The sequence below is a fragment of the Eleginops maclovinus genome, chromosome 11 (genome assembly GCF_036324505.1).
Source record: "Eleginops maclovinus isolate JMC-PN-2008 ecotype Puerto Natales chromosome 11, JC_Emac_rtc_rv5, whole genome shotgun sequence".
Taxonomy (NCBI): domain Eukaryota; kingdom Metazoa; phylum Chordata; class Actinopteri; order Perciformes; family Eleginopidae; genus Eleginops; species Eleginops maclovinus.
The window spans coordinates 13,230,717-13,257,114 of record NC_086359.1 but is presented as its reverse complement, the minus strand read 5'-3'; the positions used below and the strand labels follow the sequence as shown (position 1 = coordinate 13,257,114).

The following is a 26,398-nucleotide window of genomic DNA, read 5'->3' as shown; positions in this document are numbered from 1 at the left end:
GATACTGGTTTCCCCGCTGTGTCTCTCTTAAGCACACAGAAAAGTGAAACATCGTACAGTATGTTCTCTTTCAGATAATGATGGGCTAGATTAGAACAGTTAACAAATATATATCGGGTTGTATTTCTTCTATCCACAGCAGGGGTGGAAGTAATGTATTGCATGTCCCCTTGTTACTGTGGCTGTTTGTGAATTGTTCCTTTTTGTGCAATTAGAAAAATTGTAATTTACATGGATTTGACTGTTTTGATTTATTTATCATGTCATAAAAATATTATATAGAGGTTGAGATTATATCCATTTCTCTTGTCCTTAGTTGGGCTTTTTTTTGTTTGTTTTTTTGTGTAATTAGATGAAGGCTACGTGGTGAGTGATTTTGCACCATTTGGGTTAATGTTGACATGTAATGTATTTCATTTATTCAAAAGAAAGGTGACGCAGTATTTAGTCTTAGGGCATTTTACCTGACCTTTTTCTTTTTACTTTCACTTGAGGAAAGTAACCCATAACTCTTTTCTATCCCTGCTAAACAGTATTAGTTTTGTTTCTTGTATTTTCATTTTCTCCCTCTCCACACCTGCACACGTAGTGAATAATCATATCTGAGGGAGTTTGTGTGTTTGTGTGCATCTGCTCTCTCACTAAGCTGTCTTACTATACACACTTGGCGCATTTCTCAGTGAGGCTACACCTGCCAGCTATTGTTGGTGTACTTGCTATCTTTGGCTGTGCACACTGACACAGTGAGGGGCCTTTAGATGATGAGTTTGCAGAAGAAATGAGCCAATCAGCAGACCAATACTGCTTAGTGTCACGCATTTTTGGCCGCTGGAATTATGGAACAGGAAGAGCTTTCCTGATCATTTGTCTCTCGCTAGGATTACAGATCGAGTGTGTGACTGGAATTAAAAACCAAAGCTTTTCTGAAGAGATAACTTTTCATAACTTTACATACCTGTTGCACAATTTGGTAGTGTTTGTATGTTTTTAATGGGGAAATAAAATGTGAGATCAGGTATGGTGCATTGAGGCAGTGATTTCAAAACACAGAAGGAATCCAAGGGGAGGGAAAATTATTGACATCATAACAGAATTTTTTTTCCACCAAAAATATTTGTTATTTGAAACTGTCCTCTGCTGTTTTTTTCTAAATGCCTTTATAATTCCCAAATATGCAACCCTTTAGAAGTTAGTATTGCTTTGTTGCAATTTGTCAGAAGTTGGAACTACTGGTTAAAGCTGGCATTCAGAGATTTTTCTGTAAAAACAGCTGTAAAGACCTTGTGAGAGTGAACCAAAATAAAATCAAGTCATAATCTTTTGGTCGAAAACTAATAGGGATCCCCTGGATTAGCACAACATTTGAATAGATTATTGCACGTGTTAATGAAGATCGCCTTTTTAGTTTTCTTTTTGTGTTTTTTGCCAACAATTTCATAGTGAGTACTTCAGCACTGTCAAGTACATACAGAGAATGGGTATACACACAAAACACATACGCAGACTTATAATAAGTGTCAGGCTGCTGTCATAACAGCAGTCAAGATCTGAATAATGGATGGGAGCAAATAGAGACAATTACTTAACAGCTTGTCAATTCAATTAGCCTACTGTTTTAATGACTTAATAACAGTAATCACACCCTCTCTCTTTTCACTCCGTCTCATTTCCCTCCCATGCCTCTCCTCCCTTTTTTCTATTTAAAGAAGATGACAGGAGGAAGGAGGACAGAGGAAGAACTAAGAAGATCCCTCCAAGAAGCTATAAATGAAAGGGGAGGAAGCAGGGAGAAGAGATAAGTACAGAAATTGAGGGAGGGGAAGAAGGAAAGGAAAGGGTATAGGGAGAAATAGAAGATAGATAGGGAACAAATACAAAGAGAAAGGATATTAGAAGACGGAAAAACAACTAAGCACAGTTAGCAAGAGGGATAATTAGGAAAGGAGAAAGGTGGAGAGAGGAATAAATTAGGGATGGCTTGTGTAAGGAGAAGTGATTAAAGTAAGGACGACAGAAGAGAGGATTAACGGATGATTGAGTGAATGAGAAAGAAGAATGGAAAACAAATTGAAAGAAAGGATGACATGAACTGCTTGATTGAAAAAGATTCATTGGAAAAGGGGGTATTCAGAAATGAAGGCCAATGAGGATGGACAGGAAAAGAACCAAAGTAGGACATTGGTTTTTAAAGGAGAAATGAAGAAAGAAAGGTAGGGAGAAAGGAAGAACAAGAGTGACAAATGAAGGAAATGTGTTTGGCATGAAGCAGCTGTTAGTGAGCAGTCAGACAGTAGGCCGGGAGGACGACTGTCAACACCTCACCAGCTCTGCCAGAAAAAAGCCCCTCAAGGGACACCACTCACTCTCCCCCCCCCCTTTTTTTCTGTCCCAAACACACACAGGAACATGCACAGTGTGATATTATTTTTAAACACCTGAAGACATTCAGCTGTGTTGTGAGCACATGGATAGCCAAGCGTTTTTACCTTTCAGGGTAAACAACTATTTCTACTGGGTATTTGTCTCAAGTTGATGTGATTCTTGTTGCATGTTGGTATTTCACAGCTGCAGCTTTAATGAAATATGCATCTGTGTCCTGACTGATAAACAACTTTTTTTGTTGGTGCTTAATTAACATTTTGACATTTATGCTATACCTGGTCAGTTGACAAGATAGCAATGTGCTTAAACATGTTCAAAAGGAGTGGCAAAAAAAATATTGTCAGAAAGAGAGAAAGAAAGTTTGTGCAGGAAAGGATGGTTGGGTCAAACACAATATATCACCACAGGAGACTGCTGATTAGGACCTGTGTGGAAGAAAAAGTTGAAACATTGAAAATAAATGTAATAAACAAATATCTACTCGTGTTTATTTTGCAAATCATACCTGGGTCTCTGTCCGCATATTTTCTGTAAACCTCATCATTCTAGCATCTCTTCAATCTAAAATGAGTAAGCATCTTAAGTTTGTATGTTGAGGCGTATTCAAAAGGTATGGCTATGATCCTGGCAGCTTCACGGAAACAGATTTGATTCCTAATGTTCGCTCCCGAAGACTCTTACCAGTGCAGAATTGTGATGTCAAATTCAAATGAATTGCAATTCAACTTTAAGACTGTAGGAACATTGCAAAACATCAAAGCTTTATCAGATTTGGACGACAAATAAGTGGATTCCACATTATTTGTGTTCACACAGTGTGGACATAGCCTGAATGTAATTTCTAGGTTGCCACATGGAGAGAAACACATTGACACGAGGCTAAAAACAAAGGAGGCATTCACAGCCACATCAAACACACACATACAGCATACTATCACTGCTACAGCTGCTATCCCATGTTTCTCTCCCCCTGCAGCCCCAGCAGGGTTTGACGACAGCAGACTGAACACAGAAACATGCAGTAGCCCGGTGTTTCAAATACCGCAGAGGGCTCAACACAGATCACAAACAGCCTTTGCTTGGATGTTGTTTCTACAGCTTCCTTCCAGCTGTTGCGCCCTCTCATTTTTCTCCACAGTTACATCTTTATACCTGCTTGACAGTCAGTCCAAACCTCTTCCATCTCCTTTTCTTCTCTTGTACTCTTCCTCTCTGTCTCCTCACATTATTATGTTTCTTGACTTAACTGCCTCATCTACCACCCTCCTTTACAATTCCCTTTGTTTAACTCCACATCTACGTTGGCGTGTAAGTGGTGATACAGAAGGTAGAAAGTTATGCTCGTTATCCAAGGGTTGCCAGCCAACGTGGGCTATATAATTGCTTTTTTCTTTTGCTCCACTTCAATATGCCATCTTATATAAACTATATACTGTATTCATTTTTCATTTTCAGTTGTTAAAACTTTAACATTGGCATTGCTTTATCAAATAAACTTGGGCATAGAAAGGACTTCTTTAAGTCATTATCAATACTTCAAGTCATGGCACTATAAAATGTTGAAGTTGCAGTATTTGTCCTGAATGTTCCTGTAGGTCAGTTTGCTTCACAACCACAAACAAGACGCAATTGAGCTGACTAATGTCTTGCCATAATCATTGTAACATATTACCAGTTATTCTAATGAGGCCATTCATTAAGCTATGCATAAATAAGCAAATGTTCTATGGCAGTGTGTGTGTGTGTCTTCACATGGCATGCATGGATACACGATTTCCATATATTAAAGCGTTCTTATTTTTGCCTCATTTAATGTGCAAATTTATTTAGCAACATGCTCTAAGCAGGTCTAATCAGCTGTATATATGTTTTAGCAAGTGTTCCTGCCTTGTTTACAGGGTGGTATCACACAGGAAGACGATGCTGTGATGACAAAGCGTCCTGCAATTCTGTTGTAAGGTTTAAACTCACATACATGAATAAATGCAGCAACAACATCAATAACTTACAACAACATGGAAACCTGCAGCTAGGAGGTGGGAGGTGGAAATTAAAAGGCTGGAGGAAATGCTTGGGGTTGAGTAAACAAGAGAAACACTTCTCTGCTGAGGCGCTCTGCATGGCGGAAATAACATGTTTTTCTGGGCAGATCCACAGTGTACTCTGCCCCGTTGAATGATAGTTATAAAATATTGTTATAAGTATGCTTGTTATCCCAATATGGGGTGGGATATTCATTGCTTTCTGGTGTAAAGCTGTGACTTCTCAAAATGTACACAAGATTTCCAAAAGCTCAATGGATGCAATAAAGTTTCAATTTAACGTAAACTGATATAGTAAGTCATGCTTGCACTCTTTACTGACCCTGCTTTTTGTGCTGCCAGGTGAAAGGCAAACACTTGCAAAGGGAAAGGATTCTATTATCTATTGAAGCTAGTTTTCAATGTTTTAAAACACACATTTTAGAAAAATGTTATGTTCTGTATGTTCAAATGCTTTGTACCTAACTTTCCTTGAATGTGTGTCAATGGGTCAATGCTGTATTTGTTAAAGCGCTTCGAGGAGTCGCAAAGACTGGAGAAAGCGCTTGATAAATGCAGTCTATTTTCCACTTATCTCAGCTGATATTGGGCAAAGGTGGGATACAGCAAAGACAGGTCACCAGGATATCACAGGGCTAACACTTATACCCCTTTTCCACCAAAATTAGTATCTATATGGGCTTTTTTTTAGACATGGAACAACCTGCTAGAAATAGAAAATAGACCCCTGCCAGCAACGAAACCAGGGTTAGTAAAAAGTGTAAATGTTACGGTGGTTACTCCTTTTTATTTGATACTTATTCAGACTTTTTTTTCAAATTCTAAAAATCAGGAGTACGTTATTATTGGAACATTGGAAAAGCAAAGACGTGTTGATGGGTTTCACTCTGTTGAGTTAGTGGGTTTCTTTATCCATTGAAAAAGAGGCTATAGCGACGGACAACCCCTAAAGCTCCCATTCACACCTTCTGTAATTTAAAGTCTACAATGAACTTAGTGTAGTAGAAAGCCAGAGAACCCAAAGAAACCCTTGCTAACAGAGGGAAAACATGAAAAAGAAGGCCTAAAGTGTAAACCACTGCACCACCCTGCTGCCCTCATAAGTCGATTTTGTGTAATCTGCCTGTATAATCAGTCATTAATAAGTCTGTCTAGGCAGAATCAACACAGAATCATGGCTTTTCTGATATATCCCAGCACTGAACTGCTCCCACTGAGGTCACCTTCACATGCACATTGCCCCTGTAAGGCAGATCAGGCCCTAATTACATTCACAATTGTGCGAGCAAAACAAATGAAAGCCTGCGTTTTCATCTAGGTAAATCTTGCCCTGAATGCTTCACACACTCACAAAGTACAATTAAGACTCCAGCGTAGGTGGTAATAAAGTTCTTCTTGTGAGGTTATTTAAAAGTTTTCTTGAGATAATTAGCCAATGTAATGGTCCCTAATTAGCTTTCTTGGTCATTCAGGTCTCCATCTTGTTCCTATTAACAAACAATGTTTTAGATTTTGTTTTAAACAGTATTTCTCTTCAGGCTGCTTTGATCAGCGGTAGGTTCACAAAGTGAAAACAAAGCCACCTGAGTGTTTAGCATCACCCACTCCAAATGCTAGATATAAACCATCTGATGGTAGAGACAAATATAAATTCAATCAGCACACCCATGTACATTGTTTTCCACTGGCTCTGTTTTTTGAAAAGCAAATATATGACTCTGAGCACATTAAATCATGATCAGTCTGTCACCAAATGTGTTTTCAAGCTACGCAAACTTGCCAAAAATAGATGACTCATTTTGAATGCTAATGTTTGGTTTAGCTTTTAAGGTTTTTCTGAGGAAAAATACAACAACAAAAAATATTACGATACACAAAATCTAATGCTTGACATTAGAGCAATAGAGAAAGAATGATTTGGGCTATTTTAGATTCAGAGTGTCGTACTCCAAACTCCTTTTTTTCCTTGACCACCAGCATTGAGTTTCAAGGAGGTAAAACGTACGTTTCCCCGGCATTGTAATTGTCCTCACAATTCCAAGAATAAGCTGACAGTGTAAAAGCAGGCACTGCATGGGAGGCCTTCAGTCCCTGAGGCTGGAACACATGGGGGCTCTAATAAGCAATAACACATTAATGCCCCGATTTTAAGCCACTGTCTGAACGCATTTACAGCCTGGCATTTAGACGGCTGCCTCTAATATACCTGTCCTTATGAAGTTAATGCCTGGCTCCATTCCTGTCTGTGGCCTGCCTCAGATGACACACAGCTCAGAAAATGTCCTCCCCTCTCCCTCCTGCTGTTTATTTTTTCTTATTAGCATCTGTTGGTTGCGAGCGTGGGATGCCACCACAACAGCTGCCGTGTTAAAGTGGAAACCAGAAGTAGTCAAAATCTCAGGGGGCAGTGGCGTGACCTCTACCTGACACCAACTCCTCTGCATGAGAGTGGATTTTTACAGGTATCCAGCATCTACAGCTGGCACCATAATGGAGGTCATCTGGAGAAGTGAAGTTCGGTAATAGCTAAATACATGGAGACGTCTCAAAAGCACATCAAGGGTAGAAGGGAAGTTACTTTTAGATTAATTAATTTAACAAAGAACTCTCCTGTTTATAGCCTTTTCAGCTATCAAAGTTCAAAACTGAAAGTAGAAGATTGGTTTACGTTTATTTTACTGTGTATAGAGAAGAAAGTCTAATGAGTCAAATTGAAATCACTTGCAAGATGTCTCAAAGTAAAATAAATGTTGAAATGGAAAAATCTTGTTTTTATGCATTTGCACCTTAATGAGGTAAAGTGAATGGGGTTTTATTTTATGATGGCCATGAATAAAACAGCAGAAACATCTCAGTCATTTTTCTACCCTCAAACATAAGGTGGACAGCATTTTCTGAAGAGAACTGGTAATGGTAATTGTGTGTTGTCAAGACCAACGGCCTCATTCAAACACAAGTTCAGTCAGAAAACAGCAGACATTTAATTTTCTTGGGCAAATTAATTAACTGTCACTTGAAGTATTATTCAAATGAGGATACCTTCTGAGATGTAAGCTGATGACTAGTGAGGGCATATACTGCAAGCAGGCAGTAAGTCTATGCTTTGCGGATAAAATTCGAAAGCTGGATAGAATAATAATGGTGATGTTCGAGCTGTGCTACAATACGGGTCAGGGAGTAAGTAATTACATGGAGGGGGAATAATCTCTCTTTTTTTAATCTTAGTCAATGAAAAACCTCAGTCAGGTCCTTTAAAAAAAAGATAATTGCTTGTTTAAAATTGCATAAGGTTATAAGGAAATAAGATCAGAATGTAAGATTATTGACAGTGATATAATGACCAATGATAATTCAAAATTAAAGTCTATTTAACGCCTCTGGCGGCTGTCTGTGACCGGGAGCAGATTAGAGAAACATTAACTCCTTTCCAGAGACAATTTATCTTACGGCACAAGTTAAGCAACATTGTGATTAAGGCTGCAGTCACACAAACAATCAGTGAAATCGGGGATGGTGCAGAAGTGAATTGCCTCGACTCAATTCTGATAGATATTCTGATATGTTGTAATTAAAGACGCTAAGATGGATGGAGCTAGACCTAATGTGTACCGCAGCAGTACAGGAAAATACATTTTTTTGCAACATTCCAGGGTACATGGTATGTTGAAATGCTGCGGTGGGTTTGGGGTGTGTGTGTGTGTGTGTGTTCAGTCACAGAAGGTCAGACAGTGACTCCTCAGGTTTTATTCACTGCGACCCTGAGTTTCTACATTTCCCTCAGACCTCAGGAGTGCTATTCTGTGGTGAGCACACCGCACTGACCTGGTGTCACACTGAGGTTCCACAGAGAATCCGAAAAATGTTTTCTTTCAAAAAAATAAAGTTGTTTTTTTGCAGTCTCCATCCATGTATTCACAGAGGTCTTAATTCGATTTTGAAGGTCAAAGGAGGTAAAAAAAATCAACTGGCTAACAATGCATAGCTGGTTTGCCTACATATTGCTTCGTTTTATTGAAATGCGATTCAAACAATAAGGTAACGTTAATGTATGCATCTACTAAATGTTCAATGAATCCATATTATCCAGGAAGCATTTACATTTAACTACACAATGAACTTGTAATATATAAACATAATTTGTAATGAAAAAAAAGTAGTGGACCTGCTTACAGTATAGTTTAAATCCTTGTTTTCTTTTAAACTGCCGTATAAAAATGGTAATATTGATCCCGGTAAGGAATCATTTTGCTGTCCCCCAACATCACACAGAACCAACATAATTTGAGAGCCTTTACCATCCTGCAATTGTCTCACCTTAATTGAATGCAGTCATTAAAGTTATTAGTTACACCTGTGTTTGACACAAGAAAGTTCCCACAGTGGGTGAAAATCTAATTAAATGGCCTGCACAGTTACACAGGTGTTTTCACTTACTCTTACTGATCAAAAGCTGACAAGTCAAGAAGGGAACACTGCAATATTCTTACTGCTGCCTTGCACATGGTCAACACTTGTCTTCATTAATACAATGGAGTGGTAAGAACAAAGCTGTACAAGTAAAGTGAATGCAGTGATTGATGTGATTAGTTACACCTGTGTTTGATAGGTCGAAATAATTACTGGGGAATGTAAGGTCTAATTAAAAAGGGCCGACACAATTACAAAGGTGGTTTTGACTTGTTCAGGCTGAATATACCTCTGCTCATTAGCACAGCATTTCTTATAGCCTGGTTGTGGACATTTCAAATATGTTGTGAGACAGAAATGTATTTTCCTAAGAAAAAGTGCACCAAATGTTTTGGGTTTATAACCAAACAAAAAGGTGTAGTTGTTGCTAGTTAGCATTTTAGCATGCTTACACACTGAACTAAAATGGCCCAGGCAAGACAATGAAGTATAACAAAAAAATTAAACAAAAGTAACAGCGAAGGGCGTACAGCAGGGGTGTCCAAACCTTTTTCACTGAGGGCCACCTGCAGAAAAACATACTGAGGTCTGGGCCACTCACTAGATGTGAGGTTTATTGCCTTATAGGTTAAGTAATAACTTAGCAAAATGAATGAAATTCATCAAAAAAGATACATTATGGTAAATACTTGAATATGCTTTAAGAAAAAAAACAGCCTACATCATAGTTTTCTAAAGGGTTTCATTAATTCTGTTGGCAGCTCATTCCTTAAAACACAAGCCTCAGATTGCTTAAAATAAGGGGAAATATGAAGGGTATATTTAAGCTCGTTATGCATAAGTTATTGGACTTGTTCTTATTAACTAAGATTTGTTAGGAAATGAATTCAACTTAAAATGACGGAATTGACATTGGACTTTTTAACACATGAATACTACTATGCAATATATGTTTAGATATGTAATTAAGAAGTACAATATAAGACAAGCTCACATTTCATGAGGGGGTCATATTCCAATTTACCTTTAGAATCTGCTGAGGGCTGATTCAAAATGGACAACGTTCTGCATTTCTACTCAGTGAAGCAATGGCTTGAAATAAAAACCAGGCAGCACACAAAGGTTCATTACGGCACAGGGCACCAATTGGCCCCACCGGTTTTTTCGATAGTCGGCTAACCACTGCTTTAGGTGATTATAGATTAATCTATCTCTGCTTCCTCTTCACCTCTTCACACATCACAGGCTTTGCTAAATGTTTCCCTTTGGGTGTGAATAGAGAGAGCTTGATAAATTGTTCTCATGTGCAGGAGGCTTTTTAGTGATCTCTGTGAACATAAGGCCACTGATAGTCACGGGAGCATTTCCAATGGTTTTCAAATTATGTTTATGTCAATATTGTTGTTTGTTATGTATATGTATTTGTTACAGCCTCTTCTAATCTTGGTAGTTTAAAGTAATGGAATGGAGATTGACTAACTCGTTTGAAACTTACAAATGGCAAAGAACAACATTCGAACATGAAACATGCTGCCAAAAACATAAATAATGAAAATAGTGGAAACTAAATGCAGCATAAAAAGCAACTGAAATTCACAAAATAAGAGTCCAAAGCTGTATTAAAGCAAAGGTTGCAACGTTTGAAAGTATTCAACACAAAAAAACTAAACCCAGTGTGGCAACCCCGTTTCCAATAAAAGTAGCTAGCCCAACTAGCACAATAGTTGCTAAAAATAGACAGAAAGTTTGCAACACTGACAGCCAATATCTTCAGCTCTCTCATTATGGACTTCTACACACTGTAGTGAGTACAAACAACAAACACAGCTATTGTTAGTACTCACAGCTTTCAAGCTAGCAGCTCGTTGAACAATCCGACATCTCAAAGAGTCCAATGAAAGAAGGCATGCAGATAGGCATGCAGATAGACAGGCAGGACACCTACGAAATAGTGGAAGTCAAAATGATTTATGGATACGATTCCAACATTTAAAAAGAAAATTAAGAGCTTCTTCCCTTGAAAGTAGTCACTTCAGACTCTTTAATATTTTAAAATAATTTCTTATGTTACTATTTTGGAACCAGAGTTAATTAAGGATAATAACTTTAACTCCAAAACCCTAATTTAGTGAAATAATGAAAACCTTGATTGGAATTCACCCTTCATTTTCTCTTGCATTTTTCCTGCAGCAGAAACGATCAGCCTTCCTTCTGCTCCCACATTGCAGTCGCTTCCATTATGAAAATTACAACACCTCTCCCCTCCTCACTTTCCTCCCCTTCCTGCATGCTGCCCTGACACCTCTCTAATAATTCCTCCTGCTATATGGCTGCCGTCAGGTGATGAAATGGTTTCCTTGACCAGAGCAGGCCTGGCAGTTGTTTTTAGTGTTTGGGTTTTAGCAGAGCAATAAAGCATCGCTGGATAACCCCGGCTGACGGAGAGCGATATCTAATAGGCCTGTCACTCTCGTGCCAAATCACTTGCTGCATTTCAATTATGGGCTTTTCAGTGGTGAAAAGGCAATATCAGACATGGAGTGTGTGCAAGTTGGTATAAATGCATGGGCACAGGTTCTTTTTTTCCTGCCGTTACCTCACTTTAACCTTAAACTTGCCTATACTGATAATGGTGCAGTTTGACAGTAGAAGTGTGTGCCTTAAAAATACTTTTTGGGTTACTTTACCTAATTTCAATACACTGCAACAGAAATAAATCATCTGCAAGAACATAACTCACCCAGCACTAAACATGGCATCAAATTAGGGCCCCTGAACCATAGACATTTCCATGGGCATCTCATGGACCAGGGTCATCTGTACCCCCTGACTTCGGGCTTGGTGAAATGTGACAGGTGGATCATCATATTTACATTTTGTTTGGACATTTCTCAAAAAAAAGAACACTAACACGTTCCCTTTAAAAGCATTCATACTCATAATTAGGCCTTTGATATGATATCATAACAAAGGAGACATTTACTCTGAAAGCAAACAATTCTTAAACGTGATTCTCCACCACTGATCAAACATAAACTGCACTATTGTATCTGTCTTACAAGTTGAGCTCTTTAAACTGTGGATTACAACCTGAAAGTAGTAGTAGAGCACAAAGTTTGTTTTCAAATGTTTTAAAACTTATTTCAAGTTGGCATAGTGAGCATCAAAAGTGCTCTTGCTGACTCTCTCTTCCCCAGCTGAGCATCACTTCCCTTTCTTTCTGTTTGCTCCTGCTCAGAGAAGCTTTATCCTCTCTACCTTCTGTTCTATTGTGCGACGACGGTGCCCTCATCAAAGTGAAGCAAAAGGGCGAAGAGTGGGTTCAGCATGCTGTACAAAGAACAGACACAAATACATTGTGTGTGTGTGTGTGTGTGTGTGTGTGTGTGTGTGTGTGTGTGTGTGTGTGTGTGTGTGTGTGTGTGTGTGTGTGTGTGTGTGTGTGTGTGTGTGTGTGTGTGTGGCTGAGGAACACACTGTTTTTCTCCGTGTCTTAGCCTCATAGTGAGCATCATAGTAAACTTTAAGTATGCAGAGCTTCTCTCCATAAATTTGCAGTGCTTCTAACATCATGCCAAAAACAAAACACCAACAAATACCAATAACATAACTTAAAAATAAGCATGCAACACCTAGCTAAAAGTCAGATTTGCTTGTAAGGGTCATGAATATGTCACTTAATTAAGTTAATACAGTTTGAGGTTTAACATTACGTACAGTTTTCTTTATTACAATAGGTTGTAACTTCTTATGCCTCTAGCTTGTTTGCTCACAAATAAATTTCCTTGAAACTTTCCTTTTCTTTCACATTTAGTGGAAAGTGAGAAAAAAAACATTTAAGGCAGTCTGAATATCTGCAAACTTCAAAGCTGAATTTTGACATGCCTCTCAAAAACAACCACTTTCTTTAAACCTGCTGCGAGTTTAAAAAAAGAACCACATTCAGTTAAACCAAGCCTCTTCTGTACGAACAGCGCTAGGTCACTTCACCCACAAGAAAAAGTTTGGAGGAGAGGAAGATAAAAGAGCGGGAGAAAGCCGTCTGCCCTTTTGCGTTTTGAGCGTTCAAGTTTTTGAAAGTCCTTATACATTATATACAATTATACAGAATAACAGGATTAATGGAATATAACTGGGTATTTGTATTACTTTTATTCCACCACTGCCTAGTTATTCAGGCTCTGATCTTCAAATACAGGTCTAGAAGTGTAAAGTCAAGCTCATTGTAGCTAAGAATATACAACTCGATAAAAACAAAATAGAGCTGAAACAGAGGTGCATTGCTAAATTTCTCAATAGACATTCTCTGATCGTTAGTTAGTAGCATAGCATTTTTACAGAGGCAGATATGCATCATGTCAGTGTGCATACATGAGCGTTGTCATGCATGTGCCCAAGTTGCAAACAAAACAGCTGGGGCATTGAAACATTGCTGCATTGCTAGATACTGATACAGGTGGTAAAAAAGGATGCCTTCAACACATAGCACTGGAAAACCTGGCAGCACACAATTTAGTTTAAGAAAGTGTTTTCACTTGTGACAGAGAATTAATTTCACCTTTACAGAAAGCTATCAGGTTTGATTAAACGTGCTCTAAATACAGTCATCAAGGCTCCAAATGAATAACAAACCTGAAGTCTTGACTAACTTCAAAAACACACACACACACACACACACACACACACACACACACACACACACACACACACACACACACACACACACACACACACACACACACACACACACACACACACACACACACACACACACACACACACACACACACACACACACACACACACACACACACACACACACACACACACACACACACACACACACACACACACACACACACACACACACACACACACACACACACACACACACACACACACACACACACACACACACACACACACACACACACACACACACACACACACACTTTTTCTATAATTACAAATCATAATAAATGTTTCGAAAAGTTAACACTGACACACATGGTTCTATACAAAAGCCTTGCTAATTAAAAATTGTCTTGACAGAGAAACTGGCGAAAGCTAATGTGCATAAATTAAAGAGAACTATAGAACTAGTCTGCTAATGATTTAAGAAGAACGTATCAAATTTCCCACAGAACCAACATAAAAAGAAGACTCAGCTACAGACTCATCCCGCTCTGTCAAAAAACTGGGATCAGTGTTATAAAAGCCCCCGGGCAGATATTTCTCATAGCCAGAGGATATGGATATAGTTTCCTCTAAAGCTGGGAAATATAGAGCAAGCCAAATACAGGAGGGCCAATTAATACAAAGAACACATACCTAAAAGTACATACACATACATACATCGACACCCACCGAACAGGCTGCTTATCAGAGGCAGAAGGAGTAAGATCAAAGCAGCAACAAGGGTTTGAGATTTAGACAAAGCTGATAGAAACGACAAATGATGTGAGGGAGGGAGAGAAAGGAGGATAAAGAGTCTGTAAAAAAAAAACAGGCGAGAGATTGATAAAGAGAAGAGAGAGAAAGACGGAGGGAAAATGCAATGCTTGGATCTAAACCTTCTGAGAGGAAGGCAAAGATTTAAAAGAAAGAGTTTTCAAAATTTGGTTTGATGGATAGAATAACTCCCTTGAGTAGAGAAGAGATACAGATAAAAAAAAAAAAAATGACAAGAGCTGATAACATGTTCAGAGTGCAGATAGAGGAAAAAGAAAAGAAAAAAACACCAGGAGGTAGAAAGTGACAAGAACTTTGAAGAGGACTTAAAACAGGCGCATGATGAATGATCTGATAGGGAGAATAACATCACCGCTTTAAACTGCAGGTGTGAGTCTGAGGCTGGAAGGGACAGGTGCACTTCAAAGATCTGTTATGAAGTTATTTAACATTGATTGTTCTTGCAGCTCATCATCTGATTTCATCCTAATAATCCAGAAAAGTCCTGCCTTTTTTAGCCACTACCATGCTAGCTATCAATGAGCCCAGTGTGAGAAATAAAACATGGCCGGATTCAAACACAAAAAGGCTATGGGGCAAAATGAACTCTAATGAAAATGTGTTAGAATGTTAAAGGCCTTAAATTAGGTAAAAAAATTACATTTTTTCACTAACCACTATAGTTTTCCGTCTGCTATATAGGTCGGCACATGGATAGTACAGTGCTTACATCAGAGATTTTGCCTAAAACCAGGTCCCACGGCTGCTGGAAACTATACTAATGAGAGCAAAATGTGCAAATCAGAAAACCAAAAGAAAAACTTCCATGCTTGTCTGTAACAATTATGTCATGAAATCTGTGGGTTACCTACAGCAAGCCCCCACAGCTTTGTACTACATGTCGACGTCTCTAGCAGGATCTCAATATGTGAAGGTCAATTTAAGGAAAATATGTAATGAGAAAGACAATTTTGTCAAGTTGCCACTTGGGGCTGCCAAAGCACAACCTTTCCCTTACAGCAACAAGTCATAAATAGAGCGTACTTTTGAAGGACAGACGCATAAATAGAAAAGGAAAGTGATGAATTCACACATTATATACACTATACATTCATATTGAAGTGTTCACTCTTCCCTCTCATAGTACTGTCCTATATGTACAGCACACTAGATTTTCTTATTAAATACCTCCATCTAGTCTACAGCTCTGTCCATCATTTTTGGTCGCCTCAGGTCATTTCTGTGCCTCTCCCCTCTCCAAGCCATAAAGAGGATGGCCCCTGTATCTTCCTACTGAGCCGAGAGCGAAAAGAAAGAGGCTACACTGTTAATGCCAGCCAAGCAGAAGATAAAGAACAAGGGCGGTTAAGCTTTTTCAACACACAACACTCAGAGATAAAACAGGGTGGAGAAAACATAAAGCCTGGACTGTGGGTATTATGTGCATTCCCTGGGAGATTCTAGGCCATGAAACACACACACAGGAAATTAAACATAAAGGAAGCTGGAAAAGTAACCCAGTCACTCCACGGGTTCCCAAAGGTAAAGAAGGACAAAGCTACTAGTTTCTTTTTTTCCATGAAATGCTACCAAATGTCTGAAAGCTTGAAAGAATCCCAGTTCATCCAAGAAACAAAAAACCTAAAGCCTCTGTTGTTTTGCCTTCACAAAAAAGGTCTGCAGCCTAAAATCCAATTCTTTAACCCCATGCTGTGTTTGCACTCTGTGACACCAAACAAAAAATACTACGCTCTGTATTTACTTCTTTCATCCTGCCATTTATAAGGTTTGGATTGAGGCATCCATAGAGGGTAGGTATAGTGGAAAGACTTAAGCTAAAAATGGCTTTACATCTCATGCGTGCACATTCAAACACTGAATCCAGAAAGCCAAAGAACAGCACATACATGAGAGAACCGTTGGAGGTGGATGTAAAAATGGATGATATTTTCCATACAAAAGAATATTAAGAAAATATTATAGATCTAAATAGTGTCAACAGAAAGTCACATGTTTTATAATAGTGATGCATCCGCAATATGTCATTTCACATTCTTTCTTCCCAACAAAACAACAACAAATCTAGCTTAACAAAACAATCAGAGAAAGTACTGAGGTGAAAAGTCCATTGTTCAACTCACATGATTTTTCTTTTGGTCCTGCCTGCTGTATTTGGAGGGAAACAAGGAAGTCAGAGTCCTGAGGGGCGGAGCTTTATAAACTTTGGGAGGGGCTCGTTCAGCACATGATTGACAGTCTAGGTGGTGATACACTGGAGAAACCTAATTGGTCAAAAGCGCAAATCATGACTCTTGAGATCCCTGGTATACTTTTACTCAGGTAACACTTTGAGTACAGGATACTGAACAACTCCGGCATCATAGGCAGTGTAAGACACACTTTGTGTGAGATGTGGTTTAGACTTGATGTTGGATATTTATTCTATCCTATCCCTATGTAATGTATCAACTGCACATAGGTGAAAATGTGTCAGAACTCTCCACTAAGATTTTTGCACTGGATATTTTTTAACAAACCTTTTATTCAACAGCCATAATATTGAACTTGAATAGCCAGAAAGCTTATCTTTTCAAGGAGGTAGGAGAGTGTCGGCATCGGAACATATTTTATTTTATTGTTTTCTGAAAGGGCTACAATGAAAGTTATCAGGATGGGGTCATGGGTATCTTGATGTGAGGTGATGAGGAGATAAAACTATTCATTTACTTCACTTCCTTCAAAAGTAATTTCCCAGAGTCCCCATTAATTATTATACTTCTTTTGTGAGAGCACAATATGTGAGACCAATTACAAGTCACAGTTTTATGGGTATCCAGTTGCTGAATTGACTTTGTATGTCTATTACTTTGAATGCTACCTTTTTAGTACCCAATAGTATCTTAAAAACCAGACACACACCAAACATCTGCTGAGGGTTAAAGTCCAACAGTGTGAGTCTTTCTCAGTCCACATGACCCGATCAACACAGCATGTGCTCTGATAAACTATTTTATCCGCCTTACCTTCAGGGTTTATTGAAATTCAATATATTGACGTCTCTGTAAAAAGCATACCTGCTGGAATTGGGTTTTTAAAAGTGTGTAGACCTAATCCAGCAGATGCTGAACAGAAAGGATTACAGAGATGGCAAAAAGCACAATATCCATCAGGATTGCCCTTGATTGATAGTTGTGATCCGATTGGTCAAAAATGTATTTCAGCTGTGGGAATTATTGCCATAAAGCTGGTGGTTACAAGGTTGTTTGATAACATTGCCAGCGTTTTCCCGGTTTGCCTGGGAAGTTATTGATCTGTCTTTTGCTGGGAAAAAAAACATTCAGACGCTGTAGAATGCTGTAACTATATAGTGATGAGTTGTGAGCATTAATGTCAAAATAAAGCAAGACATGTTAGCTATTAGCTCAATCAAAGGCTGAGGTTCTGTAGCACCCATAATTTTGAATGATTTTCAGGATTCATCTTTATTTAATTATCTCCCTGACATTAGAGACAAAAAAATGAATAATAATAATTCAAGCACAAAAATCTGTTGTTTATGACTTTGTTTTAAGGGCCATCAACGACAATGACACCATTCAGAATTCAGAAAAGTGAGTGCATGGGTCTCATTTTGGTTTCTTTCAGAGCATTAAAGGGCTTTTCTGATTTCATAACAGCATATTAATGCCCTTTTTGAGAGTGTTTATACAGTGGGATGCCCTAAACTTGTGTCAACTCTGACTATAAAGTGATTCTACTAATGTTTGGTAGGAACCTTTAGAAAAGGATGTTGATCCTTTGAGAAATGTATTGAAAGTTAAAGAAAAGCTTTTTCATAAGCTACCCAAAAACTATTGTCAATACTTTTACCCTTCACTGATCAAAAGTAGTTATGAGATTTTCCGGCTGGTAGATTTCATTTGCTGCTGTCTCGCAGATAGATTCGCCTGGCATAACTTTGTACAAATATCCACACAGCATGATTATCTTATCTACTGATGACACGCACCCAGCAGACATCACCTCTTGCTCTTTAATCTGAAACATGGCAGATAAATGGAGTGAGTGGCTTAAAAGAAACATGTTTTGACACAAAAAGGATCAAATCTTTCATTTATATTAAACCTATAGAAAATAGAGATGCCATTTCCAAAACGTCAAAAAGGTTTAGTCTGTATACATATAATTTCAGTTACGTTGTCACTTTACCAAGATATAAAAGAAAAAGACAAGTTCAATGATGAATATTATATTTATATCTAATTGTTCAGTGCCGTTTTCACCCAACATCCTCATTTGTTAAACTGCAAAATAATTAAGGATTTGTTTTGTTTTTCAATTAAATAATACACCTTTATTTGAATTTATTTTTCTTTTCTTTTGAAATATTAGACTCGCTTATTCCCTTTTAAATAATTTAATTTCAGAATAAGATTATCACACCTTTGAAGAAAATGTACTTTGACAGAATGACTGCTGTGAGATAACATTGTTTGTGGAATATACTTTTAAGAACCAGTATAAAGGCTTATTTTAACAAAAGTTAATGATAATAAAGTAAGTTTGAATTTGTTGCTTCCATCTGTCTCGTCACAGACAGAGATGCCGAAATAAACTTTATCTACCTTTCGCTGTCCTTAAGATCCGTCTCAGTAGAGTTGTGTGACATTAAAGATTTAAATACTGGCTTATTTCTTCTCCCTTTGGTGTTACTGAGGGATTCTGGGTTATCTTGGCACATATGGTTACCACCACTCAACTCAGTTTCCCTGTGTTGATGTCACACAGACAGGGGAAAACCAAATGCAAAATTTCATTTTTATTTGGCCAGGTAAACATTTTGATGTGGAGTTAGATATACACACACACACATACACACACACACACACACACACACACACACACACACACACACACACACACACGCTTTCTAGTGTCTTGCACAGTGCATGGTAACACACCACCATCTTTTACTGTGTTGAAATCACGGTACAAAATGTGACCATGTAACACAGTACAGGGCTGTAAGATCAGAGATGTGTGTGTGTGTACTGCCACCTTGTGGTAAAGTTACCAGTTTTATAGTTTCCTGTTCCCACCTGATACTGCTCTAGGCCTTTTCACTGATGACAATTTGTTACAGAAGGCAAAGAAAAGGAAGTAATGAAATGAATTATTCCTTTTAGTTTCTTTGTTTCCTGGTATTTTGCATGGTTTTGCACTTCCCCTCTCACCGGAACCTTTGAATACAGCCATTAGCATATTGTGTTTTCCCACCAGTAAAATCAGGGGAAAAGCTGTTGTATTATTATATCATAAATATTATTACTAAAGTAGCTGCTTTTTATTTCATTTCATATTTAAAGATTACAAATAAATGTTAGATAGATTGTATATCCTTATGCAGATCAACTTTTGCTAAATGTAGATTTTCCTATTTAATAATCTGAAGACCTTCTCAGCTTTACGCCTATAAATACATACAGTATATAATATCTTTCAACGATACATTCTGATCTTGGTCTGTTATTGTCAGAATAACAAGTACACAACCTCTGAGCCTTTTATATGAGATCAAAGCGATTCTCTAGTTAGAGATGTGTCGACACAGATATGACATTTACTGCACAATGAACAAGATAATAGAGGATTGATGTAAATACTCTTTCAAAATGCATCTTAGATTATTCACTGGAACAGGTCAAACATGGAATCAACGATCACAAAAATAAAAGGGAAGACAGAGAGGACTCTACACAATTTGTGCTTTATTGACAAAAGAAGAGATTGTACAGCTTCTACTGTTGATTGCAATAGCAGTGTTGATGCATCTCCTTTACGCTGGACATCTCCCCTCATGTTCGAGAGCATACGACTGAACGGCACAGTCCAAAACGCATTACAATTCTAACCACTCTGTACCTTTAAATACGAACGGACCGCTGAAAACTGCCATAAGTGACAAGAGCTTTAAAACTAAAATGTGGATTCATGTGGCAGTTGTGGCAATTAAAGGCATGAGATGGCAACAGTCAGAAAAACATGTGGCTGTAATAAATAAGAAATAAAGTTGTGATTTTTTGTAATTTTTTTATCAAGTGAGCCACACAGAGTGTATCTGGCAAACAGAGATAGCAGTGCACCAAACGGTACTCTGACAGGAAGTAACTAAATTAACATTTCTGTGTGAGCATGAGGGAACACAACGGTAATATTTTGAACATGAATGATTTGTAGAGACTTCACCGAAGTCATAAAACAAAGGGGGCCAGCCCGAGGGTTTATGCATAGCAAAATCTGGGCAGTAGAAGAGATACCGTAGACAAGTCAAATATAAAGTGATGAACAAGGGAAAACTTTTCTCCCATTCATTATATGAGAACATTCTAACAATTTTAACATTATTCACCATCCGTCTTTATTCAAATGGCTTAGCAGATGGACAGTCCCCCCACCTGAAGAGTCATCCTCCCTAATGTGCAGCGTAACATGCCAACATGTGTTAGAGATTTTACATCCCATACATAATGTGAATTCAAAATGAAAAGGCTATTATGGATTTCTTTGCAAATGTGCAACAGGAAACAAGGCTGATGGTTAAACAGTTGAAAATAAATATGTCCTATATTTTAAATTTCAGGGAATGTAAAATGATCGAATTCCTTCTACGTGATGCACAACGTGTTTTTCTTAATGGTTTACTTAATATTCTTACAGTAAGATCCGTGACAAACAGACCATTTTCAACACGAAGGACTGTGTTTTATGTGTTTCTGCTCAAGTGTTTATTTTTAACATTTTACAATGTTAAAGTAAGCGCAAATCAACGCTTCAAAAAGCAAATGTTTTGTGTGTCAATTGTTATCGCGACTAACTTCTCAGAGAGAAATCTTTGGGGTAAATGATCAACTGTTAATGAATTAAGCATTAAATTATGACCTAAGTTTCTCTTAATTTTAAAGTGAGCATCAAGGCTAAAAGACTCCTAACAATAACAAATAAAACACCTACTAGACCATAATATTAAATCCCAAAAATCCATAATTGAGAAAAAACCATAATGTATCAAATAATAATAAAAGATAAACTGTGAAAATCTCTCTATGCTGACAAAATAAAAGTCCTGAACCAACATAATCTATCCCAAAGACACAGTGCTCTCCAGTTGGCCTGTAAAGCAACAGAAAGCATCGCTCAGGCTCCATGGCATTGCTCAGGCTCCATCGCGGCCGGTCAGGCAGGCAGGCAGGAAGGAAGGCCAACTGGCTCTGTGCAGGTCTCAGCATACTGTTCTCCTGAACGGGGATCAGAAAACGTAGTCCCGGGTCATCTTGAGGGACGGCATGGCCTCGTTGACGTTCTGGTCCAGGCGGTGATACTCCACGGTGTTGCGGGAACACAGACCGTCCTTCCAGCGCCGGCTCTGAGCCAGGAGGAAGATCTGGGGGGGGGAAAAAGATGAAAAAAGAAATCAAGCTAATCTGAAAGATATAGTGCTGATCAAGAGAAAGCATTTCTTGGTTAAAAGGCGAGAAGGAAAGATGAGAGACTACATAATGAGGATCTTTAATTCGGTCTCAGAGTACATGAGGCCGGCATAACAAAGCAACTTTGCTCAGCTGAGGATATCTGGTGGTTACACTGGAAAGCTTATGTTATGAGGTGGTGCAGTTGCTCAAACTATTTGTAATCATGAAAGGAAAATAAGAAATGATCGAGGGCATTTCTTTAAGTGTAATCCAAAACAGTATAAAGTATTACATGTGTTTTAAAAAGGAACTCCAAACAAAGCACTGTGATAAAAAAAGAATTAAAAAAATTAAATACTGATTTTTTCTCAATAAATCAAGTGTTCAGACTTTAGTATGCCGGGGGGAAAAAAGCTGTGAAAAGTGTGTAGCGCACAGTGCAAAACTCCAACACTCTGGATATCTGAATGCTTCAAAAAACAATTAAGTTTGAAAAATTAAAAAAGTAAGGTGTCAAATTTGTTGATGAATTTTATGAAATGATATCTGTGGTTTCAACATAACTTGTAATTGGTACAATGTCACCTTTGCAATGTCAGCATCACCACTGGCCTCTACATCGAGAGGAGGCCCCGGCTGCTGTCATATCAACACTCACCTTCCTCTTGTTGTGATAAGTGATGTAAACGATGGCCACCAGGAAAGCCAGGATGACCAGATGAAAAAAGAAGTGGGAGTCCTCGTCCTCTGTGTTGTAGCTGTCCGCTCCCTTGTAGCGCGTCACCTCCACCTCCTCTGGCTGCAGCCTGCTCACCGGCTGCTCTTTGAGCTGGTTCAGGCTGTTGTTCTCGTACGTGTCACTGTAGGTGTCGTCTTCGCCATCGTCGTCATCGCTGATGTATCTGTCCTGATCGATTTGGAGGGTCTGTCCTCTGTCAGTGGTGGGCAGCAGGTCTAGATCAGGTTCTGTGGACGGATTCAGAATGATGGAGGTTTTGTCGTCGGAGACCAGAGCTTCCTTTTCCATCACAGGATTTGCTGATTCGGGGGTTGTGACGGAGGTGGTGGGTACTTTGGGAGAAGAAGTTGTGGTCGTTTCAGAAACAGCAGGTTTGTCTTTTGACTGCTTTGTTGATGGGTCTTCTGTAACTTCATCTTTTAATGAGTCCTTGTTGCCAATGGGCGGCAGTGTATTTTGAGAGGATCCAATAACAATGACTTGATTCTCAGTTACAGTTATTTTTGGTTCAATGGCTTTTGTGGAGTTGTGTTTAGGAGCCTCTGATTCTGCTGTCATGGAGTCATTACCAACGGGTGTGGCAGTCTTCTTTGGAACTGTGGCAGCCTCTACAGTCGGTTGAGAAGGCGACAGCACAGTGTCATTTGCTTTCTTGTCCACAGTGACAAAACTTGTAGTCTCATTTTGAATTGGGTTTCTGCCCTCAATCCCTTGGCTTTGTACTGTTAGAAGAAAAAAAACAATAACAATGCAAGAAAAAAGGTAAGTGAAATTATTCTTAATAGCAATAGAACATATTAACAAGAGACTGAGAACTGTTACACCTTTAGTCTGCATAGTAAAATAAAGATGTATTTTTAATGAGGGACAGGTTCCCTATCAACTCTAATTAATTATTAAGACAAGGAGGCCAAAATGAATCAGAGTTTTCACATTCAACCCATTTGAAAAAACACAACTTAATCTAAAGTAGCTGACTCTACCTAACTCTGAATCAATTTAGTAAATGCATGGCCTTTCATTGAGTGCTAAAAATAGTATTCTAGCAAATACAGACGTGAATGATGTCATAAAAATGCCAACACCCTGCAGATATGGCTGTGAAAAGGAGCTCGTCCTGCTACTCATTTACCCTTGAGCTGCCTCAGAAAATCAGGACTTCATAAGTAGTTGGAGTACCTGATTTATCTAGTTTAGGTTTATAAAGATTAGAGTGTAACAGCAGACACAACATTTCTGTTTAATAATAAAAAACATAATGTACTCTACTTTTCAGGAATCTATCAACCACAGTTTCTAATGGAGCTGAACCCAGAGACATGCATCTTGCAAGCTTTCCTGAATCAATGACACTATTTTACCAACAAGTGTCAACATTATTTCATCCTGTGGGAATAGGAGGTGGTTGCTTAGGAAGGGACGGGAGGAGAACACTGGAGGACTTCAAGCACTGGGTAAGACTTTCCCGAGAGAAGAAAGGGACTATTCATACACATGGGCAATCGCCAGCACAAATAGAGACTGAACAGGAGATCTTTGTGAAGGCAACAGTAATAGGCCGTGCTGCATGTAACAGCATGAAGGAAAGGCAGCCTTGAGACGCTTGACTCACACCTGACAAAGGCCTTAATATTTAAGTAAAATGCCTTTAAATAAAAAAATGTAATGAGTTATTTTCCTCCAGTCTTGCTTAGAGTTGCACTCTTGAAACATGGATGAAGCCTGAAATGAATAAAGCCATTAACGTTAGTCTTTAAATGTATATCAAGGCTTATTGAACATTTTTCCAAATGTAGTTTTATTGTATTTCAACTAAATAAATATTTAGCAGTTTGTGATCAAGTATTGGTCATCCTTCCTTTGTCAAACAATGTTGCTGTCAGATAAAGAAGGGATGCCAGCTTTATGAGAAATAGCATTACTAATGTCACATCACAAGACTTGCTGAACCAATCAATGCATGGCTTGCCTATCACATATGTAACGTGGATAAACACTACATTTTACAGCAAGTCATTTTGAGAGACAATAAACCATAGTACTTCATTTGAAAATAATGGAGAAAACAGGCAAGCCATTCAACACAACTGATCTTATCTCAACAAATGTAAGCCAAAAGGTGAAGGTCCATTTATGCATGACAGGGCCTGCCATTGAGAGAACATGTTACAGCCTTTAATATGTTCCCAGTTCCTTGATGGTAGACTTCAAAGGGGTTGTCTTTAATAAGCTGTGGCCGTACTGGAGTGACAGGGGTTACTTAACAGCGCAGATATATGACACGGACATCTGGACCCGGTCACAAATCACTTTGCAAAAGAGTTCCTCGGGGCACCAAAAAATACAACCTTTACTTAGACTCAGAGGTGGAAGAAGTACTCAGATCTTGTGCTTAAGTAAAAGTTCTGTAATCATAATGTTACTCAAACATAAGTATACGCATCAACATCAAATTATTAGTTACTCTACGCCACTGGATATGAATACGTTGGTGTTAAGGTTGTCGAGCAACAAGTTTGATTAATGAATCATACAACTTTCTCTTTCTGGGTTCGAGCTGTTTGTTGGGGCCGTAAAGTTTCTGTAGGATTCATTAACTTAGTAAAACATGATTAAGTCAAAATAAGAAAGCATATTTCACATCGATTCATACACTAACTAAATAACCTTTGAATAACGTCAATAGTTTGAAATTGACGTCAGAAAGTTTCAACCGCTTTTTAAAAAGACAATCGAAGGAGTTACATTTTCAGCCATGAACAACTTATTATTATGGAGTTACTTATTGAACTGTACTGTAATACTTTAATAAGGACTCGTATTCAAAAATAAATACTATTTTAAGACTTTTCTGGGACATACATAAAGCCTGTCATCGTCCCTCTCACTTGATACCATGGTTGCTAGCATGACGCACTAGCGAACTAGCATACGGTAACGTTGACAGTGGCTAGCTAACTAGCAGTCCTGTTGGCTGGCTTTAAAAAACAGCCTTAATCTTATCAAGAAATTCAAACAAGTGTAACATACCTGTCGTCGAGTTGATGTTGTTTAGTGAAGCTGACAGACAGCCACTGACCAACAGCTGGAGGAAAATAACCAGAGAAAGAGCACAAATATGTCTCCTGCTTCGCCCCATCGTTCTGCACGTCGCCATGTTGATGTGTGAGTAGCTGGAGGAGGGGTTAGCATGGCCACATGATGAGGGACGTTAGAGTGAGAGAGTGATTTTGTTTTGGTTTTGTTTGTAATCAAGTGTCATGGTCTCAGTGTTTATCCTTGATCATGTCAAGAAATTATAAACTAATTAAATCAAATCGTGGAATATTCATATCAGCTAATGCCGTGGTCAAATATTCATCAACAGGCAGTTGTGTACATGTAGTTGATCTACTGAAGTACATTTTTGAGGTACTTGAACTGTACTTGAGTATTTTTAATCGTTTGCTACTTAGTACTTCTCCCGCACTACACTTCAGATGTAAATCCTGTACTTTTACTCCACCACATTCATCTAATACCTTTAGTTACTTTTCAGATTGCATTAATTAGGCCTACGTGAAATATAATCAACACTTAAAACTTGAGTTACTCTTGGAGTAGCATTCACAAGGTACCCTGCATTATACAAAGTCATTAAAACTAGCTGCACCAGCTTTGATAAACACATTAATGCATCAACAACTACAATCTGCATAATGAGTACTTTTACCTTTGGGACTTCATATATTTTGATGCTGATCATCAACCATTTATACTTCAGAGTAACATTTCAATTTCAGGACTTTTACTTGTAACAGTATTCCAACAGTATTTCAACTTTTACTGAAGTACAAGATCTGATTACTTTTCCTCCTCCGACAGCCTACAATGATTTATAGACAAGACGGTTATCAATCAATAACAAA

At 38.3% G+C, this 26,398-nt stretch overlaps 2 protein-coding genes across 2 annotated transcripts in view; both read right to left on the bottom strand.

Moving 5' to 3' along the window:
* fstl4 (follistatin-like 4) overlaps positions 1 to 16,460 on the bottom strand; it is a 310,914-nt gene extending 294,454 nt beyond the window's left edge. Inside the window, exons 1-2 of the mRNA XM_063894297.1 lie at positions 16,424 to 16,460; positions 10,676 to 10,772 (exon numbers count right to left, since the gene is read on the bottom strand). The gene's annotated coding sequence lies outside the window, so the exon portion shown is untranslated. The remainder of the gene's footprint in view (positions 1 to 10,675; positions 10,773 to 16,423) is intronic.
* A 3,570-nt stretch (positions 16,461 to 20,030) lies between these two features.
* On the bottom strand, positions 20,031 to 25,677 carry c11h5orf15 (chromosome 11 C5orf15 homolog). Its single transcript, XM_063895420.1, has 3 exons — positions 25,521 to 25,677; positions 22,410 to 23,212; positions 20,031 to 21,723 (listed from the first exon to the last, which is right to left on the bottom strand). Exons 1-3 carry the CDS (start codon positions 25,645 to 25,647, stop codon positions 21,589 to 21,591), a joined length of 1,065 nt encoding a protein of 354 aa, XP_063751490.1. The 5' UTR covers positions 25,648 to 25,677; the 3' UTR covers positions 20,031 to 21,588.
* Between the last annotated feature and the right edge of the window lie 721 nt (positions 25,678 to 26,398).